The sequence below is a fragment of the Pyrus communis genome, chromosome 14 (genome assembly GCF_963583255.1).
Source record: "Pyrus communis chromosome 14, drPyrComm1.1, whole genome shotgun sequence".
In the NCBI taxonomy this organism is placed as follows: Eukaryota; Viridiplantae; Streptophyta; class Magnoliopsida; order Rosales; family Rosaceae; genus Pyrus; species Pyrus communis.
The window spans coordinates 141,850-163,328 of record NC_084816.1 but is presented as its reverse complement, the minus strand read 5'-3'; the positions used below and the strand labels follow the sequence as shown (position 1 = coordinate 163,328).

Below are 21,479 nucleotides of genomic sequence, written 5' to 3'. Positions count from 1 at the left end.
TAGTCTTTTGACTAATCAAATCAACTCCGATTTAGTCCCAACAGGCTCTTTTCAAAGCTGAAGACGTTCCCTACAAATTCTCAGAAGGAATCTTCCTCAAAATATGCCATCTTGACCTCCAAAATACCCAAAACGTCCAAAAATGTCAATTTGGGAAAGCTGTGCGCTGGGCCTTAATTTCATCGTCACGGTCAAACGGCTTAGTAAAAAAATCTGAAATTTTGATACAATTATCTTGAAAGACACACAAACATCTTCCAATTAGAATCACTCCAAAATTCGTTCATCTGGTCATGTTTTGCTCCAGAGGAAGTCAAATGTTCTATGTTGAAAATATAAAGCAAAGTATCAAAATTCTACCAAAATAATCAATAAATTAATACTAAGATTAGGGTAAAATATATAGTATAATATGAACTCATCAGCTCCCATTATGTCTCATTTAGATCCCCGCACTGCCCAGTCTGAAACTGAGGTGTGACAAATTATAGATCTTCAGAGCATTGCCCAAAGCATGCCAGATGCTTTTAATGATCTAGCAAAGGTGACAAGATCACATATACCCACTGCAAACGCACCTGCAAGGATAGATGTACCCCGCGTACATCCACGACCAAGGCTGAACCGTCCCTGAAGATGGGGAGGCCGCACTTTCCACGCGGCAAGGTACAATGGTGGCTTGCCAATCATCTGCTCTAACCTTGAAGCGTGGCAGTCCCCTTGGTTCAAAGGATTCACAACCCCAGAAGAGGAAAATGGCACCAACTAGTGACCCTAGTTTGAATCCGACCATCGCTCACTCAATCGTTCTAACATATGTGGTTATTCTAGATTACAGTGGTGCCTCAGACGAAACATGCCAGCTTCCCGAGAATCGCGAGATTTCAGTCCACTACGTGGTAATGGATGAGGTTTGGAATAGGAATGAGATGATCATCGACGATGCATTCACATATTTAGTAGCTACTGACATCATGCTTAACGATGACATTGAACCACGTTTCGTCGATGAATGCCGACGTAGAACCGATTGGTCAAACTGGAAACAAGCAATCCAGGTTGAACTCGATTCGTTCGCGAAACGTAAAGTATTTGGACCTATCGTTCATACACCACCACACGTGAAGCCCGTTGGCTATAAGTAGGTTTTTGTGAGGAAGCGTAATGAAAAGAATGAAATAGTACGATATAAAGCGCGCTTCGTAACACAAGGCTTCTCTCAGCGCATTGGGATTGACTACGAGGAGACATATTCCCTCAATGTTTCGCTACCTAATTAGTTTGGTAGTTTCCGAAAAATTGAATATGCAGCTTATGGACGTGGTAACCATGTATCTCTATGGGGATCTAGATACTGAAATATACATGAAAGTTCCAGAAAGACTTCTATTGATTGGATCAAATAGGTCTAAACCGCAGAACACTCTTTCAATTAGGTTGAGAAGGTCACTCTACAGATTGAAACAATCCGGGCGGATGTGGTATAACCGTCTGAGTGAATATTTGACAAGTCAGGGTTATGTGAACAACGAATTATGCCTATGCGTGTTCATAAAGAAGTCATATTTCGGATTTGCAACTGTTGCAGTTTATGTCGATAACATGAACCTCATCGGGACTCTCGTAGAACTTGAGGAAATTGCTGCACAATTGAAATCAGAATTTGAGATAAAGAATCTTGGGAAAACTCGATACTGTCTCGGCCTGGAGATCGAGCATTGTTTGGATGGAATCTTAGAACATCAATCGAACTACACCCAAAAGGTGTTGCGTCGTTTTAATGAGGATAAAGTAAGGCCTTTGAGTACACCCATGGTCATTCGGACTCTAGATGCTAAACTAGATCTCTTTCGTCCAAAGGAGGATGAGGAAGAGAATTTGGAACCCGAAGTTCCTTACCTAAGTGCAATTAGGGCTTTATTGTACTTGGCTCAATGCACTAGACCTGACATCTCATTCGCTGTGAATCTTTTGGCAAGATACAGCAATGCGCCCACACGCAGGTACTGGAATGGTGTTAAATACATTTTTCGCTACCTCAAGGGTACTATAAATTTGGGCTTGTTTTATACCCACGAATCTTCGAGTGTTGCCGCCCCCTATGGTCTTTGGATTGATTCTCGCCTTGTTGGTTACGCAGATGCTGGATATCTGTCTGACCTACATAGAGCACGTTCTCAAACGGGCTATGTCTTTACCTTTAGAGACACCGCTATATCTTGAAGGTCTACCAAACAAACGCTAGTTGCGACTTCGTGAAACCATGCCGAGATTCTCGCCCTGCATGAAGCATCACGTGAGTGCTTTTGGCTGAGAGAAATTATGGGACACATTCGAAGCATTAGTGGTCTTACATCAGTCGTTGACCTTCCTATAACAATCTTTGAAGACAATGCAGCATGTATTGAGCAATTGAAGAAGGGATACATCAAGGGAGACAACACCAAGCACATAGTGCCGAAGTTCTTTTACTCACACTAGCAGCAGCATCATCAGAACATTGAAGTCAAGCAAATCTGTTCTCAAGACAACCTGGCCAATCTCTTCACCAAGTCATTGCCCAAGTCTACATTTCAGAAGCTCATCCAAGGAATCAGTATGCGTAAATTATCTAAGTTGGAACACTTCTAGTTATCTTATTTAGAAGTTATGTCTAACTCAGGGGGAGTATCTAGAACTATACTCACATGATCTTAATGTACTCTTTTTCCTACGTTTAGGAACATTTTTCCCACTGGGTTTTTGCTACCTAAAGAGGTTTTAATGAGGCACCCATCTTGGGATGATCATACTCCATTGAGTTCACTATTTTCGTCCTGTTTGACGTTTGTTTTAAGACATTATGCATACTTATCACTTTTTTCCTTAGTTTATAGGTTTTTTCCCATGCCTTGGGTTTTACCATAGCGAGGCCTTGTGACAAATGCATACTTCAAATAAATTTGAGACTCGTGATCACCCGTTGTGCCGATGACTTCATCAACTATTCTACCTTATCTGCTGAAGATCTGATGCGATGGTTTGTTGAGTATTTACACACTCAAGGGGAAGTGTTGTAGTCATATTTAGAATCAGAATGTGATTGTGTAAATCCTAATAGATATGTGAATGTATCTTATATTCCTATTAGGAGTAGATTACTTATTAAATGTTGTAATCCTAAAGGGAAAGGTTTTTACCTATCCTACTACTATAAATAAAGGCACAATGTGGTGAATCAAACACACCTCACAATTAAATTACTCTCTCTTCTCCCTTAATATTACCGGCCCCCTTTCTCTCTAAACCTTAGATTGTTCAATCAAATAGACCTACAACAGAAAAATATTATTATTTGAAATATTTAATAAATAATTAAAATGTAAAAAAAAAATAAAAATAAAATCAGTCCCACCCCACCCCTACACCTGACCCCTTATCTTTAATTAACTTCTCATCCGTTCCTCCACCATCCCCACACCTCTTCTTCTTCTGATCAACCCTATCTTCCATAACCACCAAGAACACGCCTCTCTGTCACCATTAACCCTCGACACCACACCCTCACCCATAACCAAATCACATCAATTGAAACCCAACAATTCAAATCTGGCGTGGTTTGAAATTGAGAATTTTACGAATAAGCCGAAATCGAAAGCCTCCGTGGTTGAAATAGGGAACCTAAGTTGTCACATGGGAGAGAGAAACGGTGGGTGTGGTGGTGGATCAACGGAGGAGGTGGTGGCTCTACCATGGCGACAGCTATGAGGTGGGTTGGTTTTTCCTGTTCTTCTTATCCTTCAATTGCGAACCCATCTGGAACCAGATGGTGTCAGTTTTTTTTTTCTTTGAAACCCCACTTGTATACATCCCACTCCAGATTCGTCAATCTCTCCATCCCAGAAGCCAAATTTTTTTTTGTTTTAAGGTGTGAGGGTTGATCAAAGGGAGAAAGGGTGTGTGAATGGTAGATGAGTGGAGGAGGAATTGATTAGAGAGAAGAGGGGTGGGATGTGGGGTAAGGTGTGGTTGATTATTATTATTTGTTTGATATTTTAATTATTTATTAAATATTTCAAATAATAATAATTTTTTTATATTTTATAACTTTTTATCCACATGGCGCAAAGTTGACATCCATCTCATTAAAAACTGGGTCTCATATATGCCACATCATCACTTAACAGCTAATCTAACAGATTATGTAACGGATTGTATGAAATTACAACTAAATCATATTTGGTGTATGAAATTGTAATGTTTTAAAGATGATGTATGAGGTTGTAATTGCACTCATACTTGAGGGTGCAAAATGTAATTTACCCTTTTTTTATTGTCTGTTTTTTTGCTAACACACCCCGACCTGGATCGTCCACCTGAACTCCGAATTGAGCTGTGCTGACTGACACTTAGCGATGTGGAAAATTGTGAATAAATTAAAACCTAACAGTGACTAACAAAAAGAGCGCGCATATGAGCGGGATTGAACTCATTTCACACGTGATGTTAGAGCATAAGTATAAGTACAATAAAAGTAAATAAATATTATACCAAAAGGAGAAACCTTCTATATGTCCTTGTTTGCCAGAAATCCTCGTCGTCACAGAAACTCCGCCATTAAATCCTAGAGGGGCGAAAAAACAAAGGTGAGTGGGCCGAAAAATAAATTTTTGTAAAACCTTTTCAAAAATGTATAATCCCTCATTATAAAACAAGTATTAGGTTTCAACATATCATACCACGTATAGTACAAAAATAATTACCGTAAAAAATACGGTAAATCACAATATCTCTCATAAAAGAACATATAATTTCGGATAATCATCGGCACTTGCTGACAGACGAGTTCATGCAGAGGTATTCAGACATGAACAGGACTGAGTGTGATAGTGACCTACACTTTAGTACTAAAATCGTGTGAACACTGACTCTATGCGCATCACATATGAGTCCTAATTGCCTATAGCAATCTAGGACATGACTAAGACATACAATGGCTCCAAGGTGAGCGTATCATGCGATATGAACATACACCTGAAGATTGGCCATGGATTAGGACGAGTACAAACACTAGTGTAGCATGCATGATGAATAGTTAACATAAGTATGATCATGCCATGGTAATTTCATAATTCTCAACATCTATTATAACAATACTTCTGCACATGTAAGAGAGGAAGAGAGCATCCTAAAAAGAGGCTTAGCTGTGGCTGGAGTTTGGTTGGAAAATGGCCTGGAAGTCGCAGTTTCCTTCCTCGAAAAAAATTGGAGAATTGCTTCCTGAGTAGTATATGCACTAATCGCCACCAAAACTCACATGTAAGCTCGAAATCGAAAACGAAAACGAGGATGAGTGATGTGAGTCCTTACCAAAGTTGGAAGCATGAAATTTGTTAGATAAATCTTCGGAGAGACGATGAACAGTGGCAACAACCATCGTTTCATTAAGGACCTGGGTGTCCTAAGTATTTAAGGTTGAGGGTCATGGTGGTTATGTGGTTTGAGAACTCGTTGGAGTGGCTAGTTGTGTCTGTGCTTAGAGAGATGAGGGATTAGAGTTGAGAGGGAAGTGAGAGTTTAAGGGGAAATGAGAGAGTGAGATGAGATAAAGAGAGAGTCCCCAAGAGCATAGGTGGAGAGACATGGGGAAGAGAAGGAGAAGGAGAAGTGGGGTGTGGACCCCACTAGATAAAAATCTAAATAATATATTAAAATAATTGAAGAGGAAAAAAATTTGAAATAGTAATTTTACTAGAATACCCTTCAACTTCCTAATTCTACACAATCTTCATCGTAACTCCGATTTCAATTCCGCTTGCACCCACGTGTTTGTATCATTGACTACTTCAAAAATATGTGTGTGCCTTTGGGTCAAGCCCAAATAATAATTAATTAGGTACGTGATGTAGACAGGCTTACTTGCAGGTGTTTACCTTTTAGGTTTTATAGGGGGTTTGGTTCTAAAAGTTTCCCACACTTTATAAGACTTTGTTATTCTTACAAAGTGATTGGAGAAATGGATCAAGAAGAGCAAAATTGGGCCTAAACCTTGAGTTTAGGCTTTGGAGTGTAATAATATTAATATATTTTAATAATTAATTAAGCTCTAATAATTAAATATAATACTTAATTATCTTTTAATTTTAGATTTAATTATTTAATTTTTAAATCAACAAACTCATCCTTTGGAATGAAGTCTAAAGACAACAGAAGAATGCCAAGAGCTATGCACCCATATAAGCAGATACCTCCCAAAAGATGCATTCATATTCATACCTGTTGCAAACAGACATATGTGTATTATATATACATCCATCTGCACGACATTTAGACATAGACAAAACGAATTCTCCTTTTGAAATACTAAAACCTTCTCGTTGAGAGAACCACAAAGATATTTGCCAGAAACCAAGGTTTCTAGTGTTGGAATCTTGGTTTGATCGTTGAATTTTGGTAGAGAAGACGTTCATTGAATTACAAGCACTAAGACCAAATACTATTTTAAGGACATTGCAATATGCAAGCCTCGATCTTCAGTTTATCTTATTAAATATTAGTTTTGTTTTGTACATACTGTGCTAAATTATTAATTTAAATTTTTTATTTTTTAGCATATTCGAATTTATTTCTATATATAAATCTATCGTTGATCGTTGATAAATATTCAACACACCATACACTTACACATTCTTCGTCTCGTTGATATCGTCCTTAAACTAATAATTCTTCTCATCAAATTACAATGAAATTAGATGTTTGGATAACATGTCGGTAAGTTTTGTAGGTGACTAACATCTACACATTATTGATGACTTCAAACTGTAAAATAATTAAACCAATATGCATGAGTGGTTTACTATGTATGTATACATGTGTAATGATCTGCTGAAGCACTGAATCTTACTGTACGTACAAGCATATTTTGAGCCTCTGGGCTAACTTGTCTTGCAAATACACATGGCACTTACCTTCCGCATGCAAGTGGCTTTCTTTTATTAAAATATGCTCAAATCCATCATTTGCAACTTGCAAACTAGGTCTGATCAACGACTGAGAAAAATATATGGCAAGTTAAAGAACCCTTATCCTTTTAGGGGCGTGTTTGTTTACACTTACTAAATATCATTGGATTGGACTGGCTTACTAAGAATATTAATTCTATGTTTGGTGTGAGCCAGGATTGTGTTTAATGGGACTACGTCGGACTCGTGCCGACTAAACTCTTCACTAACCGGTTTTAGCAAGACCGCCCAAAAAGGATGGGATTGCTAAGACCATCGCTTCGCTTCGTTTGCTTGGTCTTCGTCTTCCTCAACTCACTTTGTCTTTGTCTTCCTCAACTTGCTTCTTCTTCCAGATCCCGCACCAACCGTCGCGCCCTACTTGAGTTTGCCAAGAGCTTCGCCAGGAAGATGCGCCAGCAAGTTTGTCTCTTTTTATTCTGCAAGATCGATTGACGTTGATTTGGAGAGGTCAATTAAAATGAATTTGCAGATCCGACGATCCGACGAAGCATCTGCAAATTGAAAAAAAAAATTGGGGATTTTTCTGGGTTTGATTTGAAGAGAAAGTAAGTAAATTAAAAGAAGAGAAATATAGGTTTGAATTCAAGAGAAAGCAAATGCAAAGAAGAAAAAATGTGGGTTTTATTTTTTCTGGTTTGAGTTTTACTGGGAGCGAATCTGGGCTTGAAGAACCAAAGCAAATGAATGAAGAAAAGAGAGAGACGGGGGAGAGAGACGGGGGAGAGAGACGGGGGGAGAGAGAGAGAGAGTCAAATAAAAATAGTTGTATTTTGTTTTTTTTTTTTAAGATAAAAAAGGTGTATTAATAATAGTCAAATGAATTAATGAATGACAAAAGAAGTATTTGAACTCTAAACACTCCACTGTTCTTATCCAGCTTAGTCTAAGCTAAATCAGTCTAACTTAGTCCCAAAAGTTAGTTCAATCCGAGATAGTCCGGTACAACAAACGCATCCTGAATCATGTATGTTTCTTTCATTGGCAAGAAAATTTGGTTTTTATATTTTTATTGAGTCTCACTCTAATCCAATATTATTAATTTTAATAATATCTTTAATATAAAAAGAAATTAAAATAGAACAATAATGTAGTTCTAATCTAAGCAAACATCAAACTGGTAACAATACTGTTTTAATTATCCTACTTCTTAGTCCGACGCTGCACCAAACGCTTCACTAAGCTAGTCCAGCTTAGTCTAGTCTAAGCCAGTCCAGCTTAGTCCTTGCAGCTAGTCCAGTTCGAGACAGTCCGATGCAACAAACACACCCTTACAGATTAATTCTAGACACACACACATATTTTTCAGTAGCTGTCCTCCTCATCATCACCTAAATTGAAGCTGTAAGTTGTGTGTGTGTATATGTGTGTGTGTGTGTGTGTGTGTGTGTGTGTGAGCGCGTGCGTGCGTGTGCGTGTGCGTGTGCGTGTGCGTGTGTAAATATGATGCATCAGATGTCGAAAGCTCTAACTTGAGGCTAGAGTCCTTTCGTCATATACATTAATATGATTAAGATCCTTCAATTTGTTTTAATCCTTATTTTCCTCTCTGATCTGTTTCTTTTCTGTCCCGTGTTTTCCAATTTCCATCCGCATTATGTGTGTGTGTGTGTGTGTGTGTATTATATTCGATCGATCATATGTGCATGGTTTGAGAAGCTTCTATTGCCTTGCCTTGCGTGTTGAGTGCAGAAGGTGTTTTGCAGCCAAGGATGACTTGCCGATCTACTCCTACACCAACGTCGTTCTCGGTCTCTCTTCTATATTTCCAGGCCTTCATGTGACGATGCATGTATGTGTGTGTGTGTGTGTATGTATTATATATTAGCTAATTGATAAGCTTATATATATATATATATATTATATGAAATTCACTTGTCTTTTCTTAGTTAGTTCCTTATATTTTTGAGTTATTTACTTTGTTTTTGTGTTTTGTAGGATTTGTCAAGTAAAGAAAAGAAAAATAGGATTTTAAGTAATAAATTCGTCAAAATTGCCTGTGCAAGTCAGCCGACTTTGGAAGCAAGTTGCGGACAATTCATAATGAATTAGAGAATGATCCTTATATGCTTGGAAAGTTACGGATGTGTATTTCTGGAGCATTTCACGGATTACTAATATCATTTTTCTAGAAGAAGTTATGGCCATTTTAACACCGAAAGGTTTCCAAGAGGCTGAACAGTTTGTAACTGACAAGAAAGCATTGAAAGCAATAAATCCAATAAAACTAGCAGTCAAAACTGATGCAGCCAAGAACAAACTAGCTGACACCTATTCAAATATCAGAGGAAATGGAATTAAAGATGAGGATTAAGAGGGAGTAATTGGCATAAAGGCTACCCAGGGAGTTACAATTGTTTTACCATTTCCTTTCATTTATTGTCATCACTAAATGGCTATTAGTGGGTGAGTTAAGGAGAAGAAAATGATGCAGCAAGAATTGGTTTAAAAGTAGTGTTGGGGAAGGAAGGAAAGAGGAAGCCTCAGTCGATTTCTTTCAGTTCTATTTTTTCAAACTCATGTCTATCTTTTGTTTTAACTTAAGGATTGTGTAAATAAATTTTTAGTAGTTAGGGGCTATTTGAAGCCCCGAATATGATTGCAAGTTTGTTATGACATTTCGTTTGAATTACTTTTATGATTGGATGCAAAATTGGTTCACTACTTGTCTCATTGATGAATTCTTTATGTGTTTTCTACGGATGCATACTTAGTAAGTATATCTAGGATTCTAATGCTATGAATATGTGTGTGCCTGCCCTTGTCAAATGAGGACCTATATATGTTCTAGAGTAGTACTTGTTAATTGCGATTAACTTGTGAACCAATTTCTAGGATAAGTAAGACAATGCCAGTACTTATGATGCCTTGTGATGACTCAAACTCTTTTTGTTCTTAATGATTTCTACTTGTTAAATCTATGAACACGCCATTCTAGATTGCATGTTAGAGACTACGTTAAGTTGAAAACGCCATTCTCTTAACATACTACATAAGAAAGAGTAATAGGTTGAGTTCTAACATTGAGCCAACTTGAGCATCTTCATCTGAAAATAGAAGGAATTTGAATGAAACATAACATGTTTGCATGATTATTTGGTGGTGGATTAGCAATTCCCCTAACTCGTTTTTCTTAATTTGCGAACTACTTAAAATCTGTTTTTGTCCGATTTAATTTAAATAGCAAATCAACTCCAAAAATCCCAAAAATTTGTATGAGTGTAGCTCTATGTGTCTAGTATTTTCATATAAAATTTGGTAGACTTTAGATAAGTGTAAGTCGGTCTAATAATTATTTTTCGGCGGCTGGTCAGTAGGGACAACAACCCAGTTTTTGTAACATTTTACGTAGTTAGATAAAACAATCTTCTGCGGGAAAGACCCTTATTTTCATATGCTACAATTGACAAATCTTAGCGTTAATAAAGAAAATCAATAGGACATCAGTGTGCTGCTTTGTGGTGTGCTTTTAATCATATCACTAATTCCGTGCATGCTTCTTTATTATATATAGAGCTAATTATAGATTAGCCACTACTAGCTAGTGATTAACTAGAACCTAAGTGCTGCTGAGGTTAATTGGCAAGTTGTCTTTGGCTACACGATGTTTCTTTCTGCTCCTCATGCCAGGCCCTTGGGGATATCGTCAAAATATTAAGCTAGCAGCTAAGCTTAATTAGCCTTAAAGTTAAACAGGTACGTACACACGTACAATACATTATTAAGCCTTCAAGTCCTTTAATTAATTAGTACTACGTACTTTCGAAATTCTGAGATTTCATCATTTGCAATATCTCTTTTTTCAATTATACATTACATATATTTACATATATATTAGGTGATTCACTTTTATTAATATTCCTTAATTAAATTAAACAATAAAACTAATTCGGATCCCAAACACTGCACATATACTGATAACAGAGGCTGGCTAGCTCGAATCCAACAAAGACTATATAAATATATATATATATATATATATATATATATATATATATATAATAAGGGAAAACCTAAACAGAAATTACCTTACGGGCCTAGAGACCCCTCATTCACACATCTTGAAATTGGATAGGATCTGTGGGTGGGTGCCCCACTGAAACTGGTTGATAGAAACAGATCATTCATGTTTCATGACCAGCTTTGGATTGTATAAAAACAACCAAATAATTGACCTCAACGTTGAAAGAAAAAAAAAAAAAAAAAAAAAAAAAAAAAGAAGGGAAGAAGCAAAGTTTGCAACACTGTCGGCAGTTGCTTCGATCAGTAGAAATGACATTATGCACATGTGTTCTATGGTTCAAGGCTACACTCCTTCACATTGTTACCTAGCTATTAGTATCACTCTATGGTGTGTAATGTATGGAGGGTGTGTAGTGGCATGTCCTTCCTCACGGTGGCGCCTCTTGGCACATGCTCTGCCTATTCTTTGTGACACTGGTGTAGCTTTTTGGTTGTAATATGGGTAATTCTATGGTACCCAAGAAAAAGTAAGAAGAGGATGTTAGTACCCTTTGTTTTAATAAGATTACTTTACAATTGTTAAAGCTTAATATGTTATTAAGAATGATATTGTTTATCATACAATCAACGCTGATTGTTACACTGTGAATATCTTGTTACAGTATAGACGCAAGTTATGTTAGTAGACGTCATGAAGCTACCCATTACCGTTATTCACTTTTGTGCTCTCTACCTTCACATTTAATAATGTTATAAACATGACGTCAACATTCAATATATGAATTATAAGATAGGTAAGGTTACATATATATAACAATGATAATGTTATATATGTATAATTAATCACACATAATGACATGGATATTACCATAACAAGATTAGTTTTTTCATTTTAGGCGTTTTGTTACAACATTAATATTCACCGTTGAATCATTCCATACTCCTTCAAGTGCAGAGAGTTTAGTCACCTAACTATTGGGATCAAAGGATGGCTGGCTAATCCATACTCTTTGATATATCATGACATCAAAATCAAGGTAGCTTATCAGTAAACAATTCATCGTTTTTGGGGGTCAACATCGTAAGTTGCAAAGGAAGTTTCTTTGGTCCATTGATTGGTGTGTTGGCTTTGTTTGATTTTCAGCCTATTGATTAACTGGTCTATGTTGGCGTAGTTTGCAAACATAAAACACTAGGATTAGATGGGATGCGATGGGACCAAATGAAATGAAGGCCAAGATCTATATTTAATTAGACGATTGTGAATGAGTTATGACTGTGGAAAGAGAAGGGAAGGGAAGGTCAATTGGTCATGGTTGGTGTTGCAGTTGGCCTGGGGAGCTCAAATGGCAAGAGCCATAAGGCTCATATATTACAGATTATTCATGCAAAGAGATCCTGAAGTCCTATTTGAAATGGTGTGCATTTTCTCACCACACTCAAGTGGTGGTAATGATCACCACCCTAATTATTACAGTTGGATGAGTTTAAATTTTGAGATTTGTGTTTATCCACTACGAAAATCTCGAAATTTAAACTCATCTAAATGTGATAAATCGAGTAGTGAACATCATCATCACGTGAGAGTGGTGAGCACAAACATTCCCATTTGAAATGGAACGGGACCCGCTTCAACTACCACTACCAGCCTTTGCTTTCTCTCATTGTTGTTATGTTGTTTCTTATCTTTCATATACTTTGTCAAGAAGCAAAATTCCAAGATTGATTACCTGGCTGGCAGTAAGTACCTGAATAACATATCAAATAAAGGTTGTAATTAAGATGATGCTTGAAATCTGAAATGGTTTTAGTCTCGCTCGCAGCTGCAGAGACAAAAATTCTTCCATCAACATTCAAAAGCTCGTGAGACTTCTTCTCCCTTCCCATTCCCCCAAACCACTCTTTTATATTTTACTTGTTTTGGTTTCATTGGCTAATAGCTGAAGGAAATATAAAGTTGGGGGCTGCCATGCCATGGAGATGGACGAAAATACTTGACCTCGTGCTGGTTTTCTCTGAGGCTTCTCAGATATTGGATATCCGGGATTCCGTCCATCTTTCGTTTACTGCGTTATAGACAGCTCACATTAGCAAAGAATAGGATCCTCTATATATTATATATACACATAGATTTCTGCAGTTTTTTCATATACTACTAATACTCCTTTTCATCTGTATATCAAAGATTATTTCCTAGTTCACGGAAGACAAGTACTGGCCAGAAAGAAGACGACCCTAGCAACAATGTTTGGTTGCACTTGCACGACAGAGAGATTTGATTCAACAGAGAGTGCGTACGTATAATTAAAAAGAGGGGAATGAGGAAAGTCATGGCATCAAGAGACCCTTCCCACCACTCTCTTTCTGAAACAATTCATTCCTTACTAGGACTGAAGTCACATCTCACTTCCACCTGGGTTCAGTCTGTTTGTGATATAATAACAAACCTACCTCCTCACTGTCCTCAACCTCAAGGACAACCCACCGACTTAACAACAACAAATCTCGAGACAGACACGTCTTCAGACGCTGCCTCAAAAATTAGAGGTAAATCCTTTCATGTCTTTCTGCATATGTTTTATTCTGATGTCCTCCGTGTGAGACTATCTACCATTCTCTTCATCGACCGCCGCCTATACACTTTCTTATTCCCCTCCTGTCAACAGATGAACTTGCTATCTTGACTGCCCACATGAATGAATTTAACAAACGGAGAAGGCAGGTTCTAAATGAATTTCTAAATTTGAAAGGTTAGTCATCCTCAACTGAAAACTATTGTGTTTACCATCCTATAATGAAAAAAGAAAGAGTGCTTTTACTAAATGTTCTCAAGTAATGTATCCAAACAGACCAAAGAATTTAAAATACTTAGCTGCACATATCTGTTGCAAACTTGCAGTTGACCCAAACCAATTTAAATTGCAGAAGTATGCTAAGCATATTTGTCATTGCAGGTAATATTAGAGTGCTTTGTCGTATAAGACCCATTGCAATAGGGGAGAACTTCGGCCACCTTAGGCCTGTTGTAGCATTGGATTCAAGTGATGTTCTTCTAAGACTTACTGACAATAAGAATAAAACTTACAGTTTCGACAATGTTTTCCGCCCCGGCTCATCACAAGGTGCTTGAGTACATGAAAACTTTTTGGTTGTAAATTTGGCCACTCTGTATTGTTGCAACTCCAATCCAAAGATGACACAGAAGGCTATGAATATATGATTGACAATTTGATTACCGAAAATTTCAGACGAAGTCTTTTCAGAAGTTGAGCCAGTCATCAAATCCGCACTTGACGGCTACAATGCATGCATATTTGCATATGGACAGACAGGCACAGGGAAAACCTTCACCATGGTGAGGAATCAAGCCAAAAATCTTATGGAATTTGTAGGCATACTATACAAATTACAATACATGCTAAGAATCTTGCAAAACAAGTAAAATCATGACATGGCCAACTAAGAAAGCCATGCCATCCCAGTGATATCAAACCGCTGAAAATTCAGTAGCCCAAAATTCTCAATGGCATTCCTTGATTTGCCTCTAGTTTTTCTTAAATGTGGTATATATATAATAATTCTGACTCTACTTTTTCGGATCTAAAATTCGTAGGAAGGAACTCCAGAATTTCCCGGAGTGGTGCCCCGTGCAATTGAAGCGCTGTTTAGGCAAGCAGTTGATAGCAACCATGTGTTTCTATTCAGTTTCAGTATGCTTGAGATTTACATGGGAAATCTCAGAGACCTGCTAATTCCTCAACCAACAAAGGCAATGGATCCTCTGCCTCCCTGGTAATGCTAACAATACCAACTGCTGCTCATTTATCATAAGTTATACCACTTTCCTCTTTCAAGAAAAGACGAACAGAATTTTTATTAATGCTAACAAAAAAACAACTTTTCGGACAAGGAGACCACACAGAAAACATACAGGAAACAAAGTGGGAATGGACAGGCCTACCAAATGTAACCAAACTAAAAATAATACTTGGATTCCCTTGCACTCTTTAACTAATCTGCACTAACACATCGCAGTCTGCAGCCTTACAATCTAGAGGAATATCAGAGAGATATCCATAAAGATGACCAAAATCTGATCTTTTCTCAATGTTCCTCCTCTCTATAGTCCATTTAAGCCTTCAGAGTGATTCTCTAGTAGGTATCCTATTTCTGGTTGTAGGAGGCCGTGAGTTCGAAACCTCCAATAACCATTCCCCACTTATCTGTTGACTTGCAAGGTACATGATGGAGCTTGCAAGGTGCACGATGGAGCTGCACCTATATGTTTCTCCATATCTGCAATTGTCTCCCTCTCCAAGTCTACATGAGAGGGAAGTAAGCTTGTTATACATTGTTGGCCCATTCTTAAGTGCGTAAGCCTTTCGTGTATGGTGGTCGCTTAAAAAAATAACATAGGTGAAGATGATTAATATGTTCTCGTACCAACTTTTTATAACTTATACCTCCTGTAACATTCTAGAGAGTACAAATTTGACCAAGTTCAATGAACTTAGTTTGACCTCTTTCTTCACTATGTTGGAGGAGGGTGAGGAATTCCATACCCGCCATATCATGTCTGAAAATATGACTGCATCAAATAATTAGTCCCAAGTCTATATGCTTGAAGTAGCACAATTCTTTATTAGTCGAAGAATTTCAAAGCAAAAGTGGGAGAAGAAAAAATTTCAGAGGCAGCACTAACTGTCAGGTATAGCTAATTCCCGTCAAGAGGAGGAAACGATGGAAGCTAATTTCGCTCAATTAAACCTCTCATGGTCTCTTAAATACATGTAAAATTTACTGGGTTAAGTTCGATTTGTTAGCAGTGCTAAACATTGCCTCATGTAGTAATCCTACTTTTACTTCAACAGCCTATCAATCCAATCAGATCCAAATGGTGGGATTGAAATTGAAAACCTTGTGGCTATTCAAGTGAGTGACTTCAACCAAGCTTTGAAACTATATAAACTAGGGTGCCGGTTCAGGTCAACTGCATCAACAAATTGTAACAGTACTTCCAGCAGATCACACTGGTAACCACTTTCTATAATAAAAAACTTGCTGACTTAGTATGTCTTCAGCTCTGGTTACTGGTTTTGGAACTTGGTATGTAGAAACAATACTATTATGTTTCTAAAACTTTATGTTCCTGTTTTGGTAGCTTGATTCGCATATCAATCACATGTAGTGGAGCACCTGAGAGGCGACGGGAAACAAATAAAGTTTGGTTTGTTGATCTTGGAGGAAGTGAGCGTTTGTTGAAAACAAAGGCATGGGGTAGAAGACTAGAAGAAGGAAAGGCCATTAACTTGTCACTTTCCTCTCTTGGAGATGTCATCAGTGCCCTTCAAAATAGAAAAAGCCATGTACCTTATAGGTAACAGAAATACAATTAATCATTGTTCATTGATCCCTACTACTTGGGGTCAGTAGCAGATGTCCCTTTGCGTTATTTTTTTATTGAAGCCATACCCTCCAACTTGATTGAGAAATTAAATCTCTCAAATATCACTCTTGGTGTGATTAAGATACTAACAAATTTTCTACTTTTCATCTTCTTTTTATGTAACAACTAATATGAAATAACAACTCAGCAGTTAAGATTTACTTGTCTTGTATGGCTAATTAGTAATTACTAAATCTGCTGCAACATTATGAACTCATCCCTAAATGATAACTGATTCATTTTTCACTAATGACAGGAATAGCAAGCTGACGCAGGTTCTTAAGGATTCCCTTGGTAATACCTTTTACCTTACCGGACTCCAGTGTCATCCTTATTTGTAATGACCAAAAGACAAGAACATGCCCTACTTATTTATGAAAAAAAGATTGTGCCCTACTCCAAATTTTACTACGATATTGTTCTGCCACCACTAACAAGTCTCTTGGAGTAAACTATATGCATACAACAAATAGTTATATCCATCATGGAAACTATTTTAAGAAAAAGCCACCGCCAGAGATGGCAAGAATTTCATTTTCAGATATACATAACATTTTTATGCATGCTTCACATATAAATTATTTCTACTTTTTATAGTTATATCAGCACGGTTTAACTATTGATTTATTTTATTCTCAGGGCAGGACTCAAAAACGCTAATGCTTGTCCATATCAGTCCTAATGAAGAAGATCTCTGTGAAACAGTGTGTTCTTTGAATTTTGCGACAAGGGTGAGAAGCGTTCATCTAGGGAAAACAGATTCGACTGTAAGTAAATGTGACAATCTGTTCTCTATAAAACAATTAGATAGTTTAGTAACCCTTGGTAAAGAGAGATTAAATATGACAAAGTAAACATTTAAATCATAACTAAGCATATTGGTTGTGAGGATTCAAGTAAACATTTAAATCATAACTAAGCATATTGGTTGTGAGGATTCATTTGATAAATGAATTAATCCTTTCAACCAAAAAATAGAAGAAAAAGAATTAACCATATCCACATGGATACTCAAAACAGAGACACAACACAACAAAACCTAACCAGTTTTCTGAATTACCTGGTTACTTTACTTCAAGAATTCAAGTGCCTTTTTGTTTCAATTATGAATTGTGAACTCTGGTGCCTTTATAATGACTGGGAAAAACTGAAATCAGGTAGAAAGGGAGAAGGAAGTTGCAATGATCGATCTGCAACAAAAGATTAAACTGATTGAAGCTGAGCGCCAAGAAGCTAGAACAAGTATCAAGAAGTTAACTGAGGAATTGGATAAATTAACAGGGACATCCCCATCTTTCGGCGAGCAACTGGATGCTTACCATTTATATAAATATAATGAACGGCCCCAACCTAATCTTGAAATTAGTAGGAACAAGACTAGAAATATTGCAGCAGCTCCATTATCGCAGGTACCAAGGTTTATGAGGCCTACTGTTTGCAGTCGAAGAAAATCTGGACTGGAGCACCTAACTTCTGAAGAAACAGTGAGAGTTCCTGTAAAAAGGAGAAGGCCAATGGACCATCATGCGAATTCTGTGAATTTCCCCTTAAAGGGTACTTCAGAAAGCAACTCAGAATGCAGTATTTCCAGAAATAGCTGTTTAGTGGCTTTGAAGATGAAAAGTAGTGCAGATTGTGAAACAGAATACAGTCAGGATCTATCAGAGTCCGATACTAAAGAGGTTGTGCTCCCAGGACAGGAAGCATCACCTAAACCCTATGTTGATAAGTGGCTACTCTTAAATAACAATGCAAATGTTACCAGGAGTCACTTTCACAGGAACAAATGGGTTCCAGCCATTCCTACCCCAGAGAAGAAACATATATGTAATGGACAGAAAGAAACAGACAATTTGCAAGATAAGAAAGTTCATAATTACAAGTTTGCAACAAAACAGATTATCAACCACAACAAATTGGAGAAGCATGCTTGTGTGGAGGGATCTCAGAGGTCCGTGCAAGAAGTGGTTATTAATAAAACTCCGACAAATTTGAAGGATTATCACAGTATTTCCTCAAGATGTAACTATATAAAAGATAAACTCGATGGCATGCCAATGGAGAAACACATATGCAACACTACATATCCATCTGATATTTGGTGCAGCAGTTCTCATTTGAATCAAGATGATAATGGGGTCCACACTTCATCCACAACGCAGGCACTACTTGGTGAAACAGAATGCTCAGACAGTTCCTTGTCAAGTGATAGTAATTGGTGCCAAATTTCTACTGCCAATTCAGCTTCTAGCGTTTTGGACTCAAGAAAAGAGTCTAGTATCTCAGTTTTGAGAATAGAACTAAAGTCATGCTGTCAACAATTGTGTACCGCAATATGTGCGGAAGATTGTGGAAAAGAAGACTCGGACACACTATTTAAGAGGTCTGCTAAAGGGATAAGACCTGGCCTAGGAAAAATGAGATGTCAAAGAGCTTTATATATGGAAAATGCAACTCCAAAGAAACCAACCAAGCCACAACAACTCATAAAGTCACAAGAAGATGATATGAACTCAGGTAAGAAAGATACTTATGTAAATACAAACATGCTGATCTTGTTCAATCTTATTTACCAATATTTTCACCCAGCAGCTTTTTTTCTTTGGATATGTTCTGGTCTACGGCTTCACAAGTTTATCTTGCTCTATTTGTTTTTCAGGAATATGCCACCATCTTAAACAGAAAATTCAAATTTTGTGGATCAGTACTCTTCTAGGGTTAGGATTACGAAATTTGGGACTAGAGCAGGAATTCTTCCTTGGCTTAATGCTTTGAAGCAGCTGCAGTAGGTGACTATATATTCAAGTCTTCATATGCAAGTTCTGATGATTATCCTATCAAATAAAGCAATATTCCATTCATGTAAAAATGTGCATTGAAAATTCATATCACAAATGTGTACAAATTAAATAACTCAAATTATTTTTGTGAAGCACTTTCAGTTTCAAGTTCACTGATCAAACCTGATTGTCACTTGGCACGAAATTAAGACCACTGAACTAAGCAGATCTGATTTGTGACTCTCCTGAATCCCTGATGCAAGTTGTACTCCTGATGCACCATTGTACATCATTTTTATCTCTTTCTTTTCTTTGAAACACCAAACAGTGTATGTGATGCCTGGAAGAACTATTAGTAGGGTAGCATGAGGGTGAAGAGAAATAATATGTATGTTAGTGTAAACCCATCGGCAGCTCAAAAAGACAGAAGACAATACTTTGGAAAGAAAATACCTATTTGTTGATGAAAACATAGGTCCAGATACACTGATGTAGCAAACCTCCTCTGACATCCAACAAGAAAGTTCACAATCTCAAATCTGGGTTAACGTTGGAAGAAGTGGAGTATCAAACCCTGGCTAATGGCTATTCATCAAATTCAAGCGGCTCCTCACAATCATTTTGTAGATGTCCAGCCGGCTTCAACTGCATGAAAATCTTAAACAGGACTTCATATATCCTAGTGCACTCTGAATGTGATTTGTCTCCTGCCATGAATTCATGGACTCTGTTATTCACTTCTACTGAACTCCCTCCCGGCGCCTTCTTCACACCTGTGTCCCTCATAATTTTTCTTAGCATCCCAGAATCATTCCACCTCCCTAGAGCACCATATATGTTAGACAAAAGTGCATAGTTTCCACTGTTATGGGGCTCGAGCATTATAAGATGTTGTAAAGCATGCTGCCCAAGCTCAGCATGCCCATGTATATTAGAAGCGGCAAGAAGAGAACCCCATATAGCTGGATTTGCTTCAAAAGGCATCTGCTTAACCAGCTCGTGTGCCTCTTCAAGATAACCGGCGCGCCCAAGTAAATCGATCATGCAGCCATAGTGAACGATCTTGGGTTCAATCCCATACTTGGAGAACATGATGTTAAAATACCAATGGCCTAGTTCAACCAATCGACCATGGCAACAAGCAGAAAGGATGGCGATGAAAGTGATATGGTTAGGCTTGATTTGAGCCCTTTCCATTTGAGAAAACATTTGAAGGGCTTCTCTTGCAAGACCATGCAGAGCCAGTCCAGCAATCATGGTCGTCCAAGTTACGACAGTTTTGCACTTGGTATTTTCAAAAACCCGAAGGGCTTTCATGATGTTGCCTGACTTTGCATACATGTCGATAAGTGCATTGTTAAGAGAAACCAGCTTACGAAATCCATGCCTGTTAATGTAGTTATGGATCCACTCTCCCAAGTCAAGGGCACCTAAATGGGCACACGCAGAGAGTGCAGCTAACACTGCTATCTCATCAGGCTCAACATTCTCAACCTGCATTCTCTGGAAGACGGTGATGGCCTCGTGGGGGCGGTTCGTCTGGGCGTATCCGGCAATCAGGGCAGTCCAAGAAATCACGTTCCGAATGCTATGGGGCATAAGGTCAAACACATGGCGGGCACTGGCGAGATCACCGAGCTTGGCATACCCCCCGATCATTGCGTTCCAGAGAGCGGCATCCCTGACAAAGAAAGCTCCATCAAACAGCGCGCGGGCGTGGGAAACGCATCCGCAGGAGGAATACATATGAACGAGGGCAGTGAGGACGTTGGCATCGGCGGCGAACCCAGTGGCAATGGCGTGGCAGTGAATCTGAGCGCCCAGTTGAAGTTGGAGCAAGCGGACAACGGCCTTGAGCACAAAGGAGAAGGAGTAGGAGTCAGGGCGCAAGGCGGCGAGTTGAATGGAGTTGAAAAGAGAGACGGCGCGGGAGGGGGAGGGGGAGAGAGCGTGAGCCTTGATCATGGTGTTGTAGAGATAAATAGTTGGCTGATGAGTGGCTGGGCAGTGGGCGAAGACGGAAGAGGCGTAATCTGAGAGGCCGAGAGAAGAGCAGGTGTCGATGAATCGGGCGAGGATAAGATTGTCGTGAACAAGGCTTCGGGGGACCATAAATCCATGAGCTTGCTGGATGTGTTTGGGGGTGGAGCACTGTCTCAGCAACCAAGAAACTCGATCAAACTGGAGCTGTAATCCTCTCCTCATTGTTCATCATCATTCGTCACATCACATGCTGGGTGATGATGCCGCTGCCACTGCCGCCACCAGTGAGTAAAGTTTAAAAGTCGA

General features: G+C 38.3%; 2 protein-coding genes across 2 annotated transcripts; one reads left to right on the top strand and one right to left on the bottom strand.

The window, feature by feature from the left end:
• Positions 1-12,684: 12,684 nt before the first annotated feature.
• On the top strand, positions 12,685-19,380 carry LOC137716364 (kinesin-like protein KIN-14T). The gene is made up of 11 exons (XM_068455803.1): positions 12,685-13,511; positions 13,631-13,714; positions 13,919-14,086; positions 14,213-14,319; positions 14,578-14,756; positions 15,836-15,997; positions 16,126-16,341; positions 16,667-16,704; positions 17,050-17,177; positions 17,568-18,927; positions 19,070-19,380. Exons 1-11 carry the CDS (start codon positions 13,283-13,285, stop codon positions 19,183-19,185), a joined length of 2,787 nt encoding a protein of 928 aa, XP_068311904.1. The 5' UTR covers positions 12,685-13,282; the 3' UTR covers positions 19,186-19,380.
• Positions 19,381-19,441: 61 nt separating this feature from the next.
• On the bottom strand, positions 19,442-21,479 carry LOC137716365 (pentatricopeptide repeat-containing protein At5g56310). The gene is made up of 2 exons (XM_068455804.1): positions 19,644-21,479; positions 19,442-19,539 (listed from the first exon to the last, which is right to left on the bottom strand). Exon 1 carries the CDS (start codon positions 21,393-21,395, stop codon positions 19,776-19,778), a length of 1,620 nt encoding a protein of 539 aa, XP_068311905.1. The 5' UTR covers positions 21,396-21,479; the 3' UTR covers positions 19,442-19,539; positions 19,644-19,775.

Bases quoted from the DNA above. Each gene is read 5' to 3' on its own strand.
- LOC137716364 (XM_068455803.1), top strand. From the start codon at position 13,283: ATGAGGAAAGTCATGGCATCAAGAGACCCTTCCCACCACTCTCTTTCT. The intron at 13,715-13,918 runs GTTAGTCATCCT...TTGTCATTGCAG, and splicing joins TGAATTTCTAAATTTGAAAG to GTAATATTAGAGTGCTTTGT. The intron at 16,705-17,049 runs GTAATACCTTTT...TTTTATTCTCAG, and splicing joins GGTTCTTAAGGATTCCCTTG to GGCAGGACTCAAAAACGCTA.
- LOC137716365 (XM_068455804.1), bottom strand. From the start codon at position 21,395: ATGAGGAGAGGATTACAGCTCCAGTTTGATCGAGTTTCTTGGTTGCTG.